We start from the raw sequence: 2298 nt of genomic DNA, 5'->3' as shown, positions 1-2298 counted from the left end.
GCGGAGGCGCGGCCCCGCGTGCGCCTGGCCATGGGCAACGGGCTCCGGCCACAGCTCTGGCCCGAATTCCGGCGGCGCTTCCGGCTGCGCCAGATCGGGGAATTCTACGGAGCCACCGAGTGCAACTGCAGCATCGCCAACCTGGACGGGAAGGTGCGGGGAAATGGGGGAAAATCGGGGGAAATTGGGAAAAATCGGGGGAAAAGATTGGGGAGAAATCGGGGGGAAAATCGAGAAAAAATGGGGGGGAAATTGGGAAAAATCAGGGGGAAATTGGGAATTCTACGCGCAGGAGGCGGGTAGGGAAAAATGGGGGAAAAACGGGGGAAATTGGGAAAAATCGGGGGAAAAGATTGGGGAGAAATCGGGGGGAAAATCGGGAAAAAATGGGGGGGAAATTGGGAAAAATCAGGGGGAAATTGGGAATTCTACGGAGGCACCGAGTGCAACTGCAGCATCGCCAACCTGGACGGGAAGGTGCGGGGAAATGGGGGAAAATTGGGGGAAATTGGGAAAAATCGGGGGAAAGATTGGGGAAAATCGGGGGAAAAGATGGGAAAAAATTGGGGAAAAATGGGGAGAAATTGGGGAAAAATCAGGGTGAAAAATGGGGGAAAATTGGGAAAAAATCGGGGGAAAATCTGGGGGGAATCAGGGGAAAATTGGAGAAAAATTGGGGAAAAATTGGGGAAGAATCAGGGAAAAGTGGGGAATTCTACGGAGGCAACGAGTGCAACTGCAGCATCGGCAACCTGGGCGGGAAGGTGCGGGAAAAATGAGGGGAAAATGGGGAAAAATTGGGAAAAATGGGGGAAAAAAATAGGGAAAAATCGGGGGAAAAACTGGGAGGAATCAGGGGAAAAATCGGGGGAAAATTGGGAAAAAACTCAGGGAAAATTGGGAAAATAGGGGGAAAAATTGGGGAAAAAATGGGAAAAGTTTGGGGAAAAATCGGGAAAAACTGGGGGGAATCAGGGGAAAATTGGAGAAAAATCAGAAAAAATTGGAGAAAAATTGGGAAAATCGGGGGAAAATGGAGGAAAAATGGGAGAAAAAATCGGGGAAAAACAGGGGAAAATACTGGGAAAAGATGGGAAAAAATGGGAAAAGATGGGAAAATATGGGAAAAATGGGGAAAGGTGGGAAAAGGGGAAAAAATGGGAAAACAATGGGGAAAGATGGGAAAAAGATTGGAAAAGATTGGGAAAAAATGGGAGAAGATGGGAAAAAATTGGGGAAAAAATGGGAGAAATGGGGAAAATGGAAAGAGGTGGGAAAAGATGGGAAATAAATGCGAAAAAATTGGGAAAAGATGGGAAAAAATGGGAAAAACGGGAGAAGATGGGAAACGGGAAAAAATGGGAAACAAAAAAATGGGAAAATATGGGAAAAATTGGGGAAAGATGGGAAAAAATGGGAAAAGATTGGAAAAATTGGGAAAGGATTGGAAAAATTGGGAAAAAATGGGAAAATATGGGAAAAATTGGGGAAAGATGGGAAAAATAGGAAAACAATGGGAAAAGATGGGAAAAAATGGGAAAAATGGGAAAAAGTGGGAAAGATTGGGAAAAAAATTGGGAAAATGTTGGAAAAAATGGGAAAAGATTGGGAAAAAGCTGGGAAAAGATTGGAAAAAATGGGTAAAGATGGGAAAAAAATGGAAAAAGATGGGAAAAAATGGGAAGAAGTGGGAATAATGGGAAAAGATGGGAAAAATTGGGGAAAGATGGGAAAACAATGGGGAAAGATGGGAAAAATTGGGAAAACAATTGGGAAATACTGGAAAAAATTGGAAAAAATTGGCAAAGAAATGGGAATGGATTGGGAAGAAGTTGGGAAAAAATGGGAAAAGATGGGAAAAATGGGAAAAGATTGGCAAAAAAGTGGGAAGATTGGGAAAAAGTTGGGAAAAGATGGGGAAAATGGGAAAAGATGGGAAAAGATGGGAAAAGAATGGAAAAAGTTGGGAAAAAATGGGAAAAGATGGGAAAAGATGGGAAAAGAATGGAAAAAGTTGGGAAAAAATGGGAAAAGATGGGAAAAGATGGGAAAAGAATGGAAAAAGTTGGGAAAAAATGGGAAAAGATGGGAAAAGATGGGAAAAGAATGGAAAAAGTTGGGAAAAAATGGGAAAAGATGGGAAAAGATGGGAAAAAAATTGGCGAAAAATGGGAAAACAATGGGAAAAGATGGGAAAAGATTGGAAAAATTGGGAAAAAAAGGGAAAATATGGGAAAAATTGGGGAAAGATGGGAAAAGATGGGAAAAAATGGGAAAAGATGGGAAAAAATGGGAAAA

General features: G+C 42.6%; 1 protein-coding gene across 1 annotated transcript in view; it reads left to right on the top strand.

Moving 5' to 3' along the window:
- LOC108447859 (probable crotonobetaine/carnitine-CoA ligase) overlaps nucleotides 1-2298 on the top strand; it is a 17750-nt gene that overhangs the window by 10449 nt on the left and 5003 nt on the right. The window contains exon 5 of the mRNA XM_017739066.1: nucleotides 1-158. This exon is cut by the window's left edge and continues 1 nt beyond it. Coding sequence (XP_017594555.1) covers nucleotides 1-158 — 158 coding nt within the window. The remainder of the gene's footprint in view (nucleotides 159-2298) is intronic.

This window comes from Corvus brachyrhynchos, unplaced genomic scaffold (assembly GCF_000691975.1).
Source record: "Corvus brachyrhynchos isolate BGI_N302 unplaced genomic scaffold, ASM69197v1 scaffold527, whole genome shotgun sequence".
Classification (NCBI taxonomy): domain Eukaryota; kingdom Metazoa; phylum Chordata; class Aves; order Passeriformes; family Corvidae; genus Corvus; species Corvus brachyrhynchos.
The sequence above is the reverse complement of the archived record's forward strand: the minus strand, read 5'-3'. Positions and strand labels throughout refer to the sequence as shown.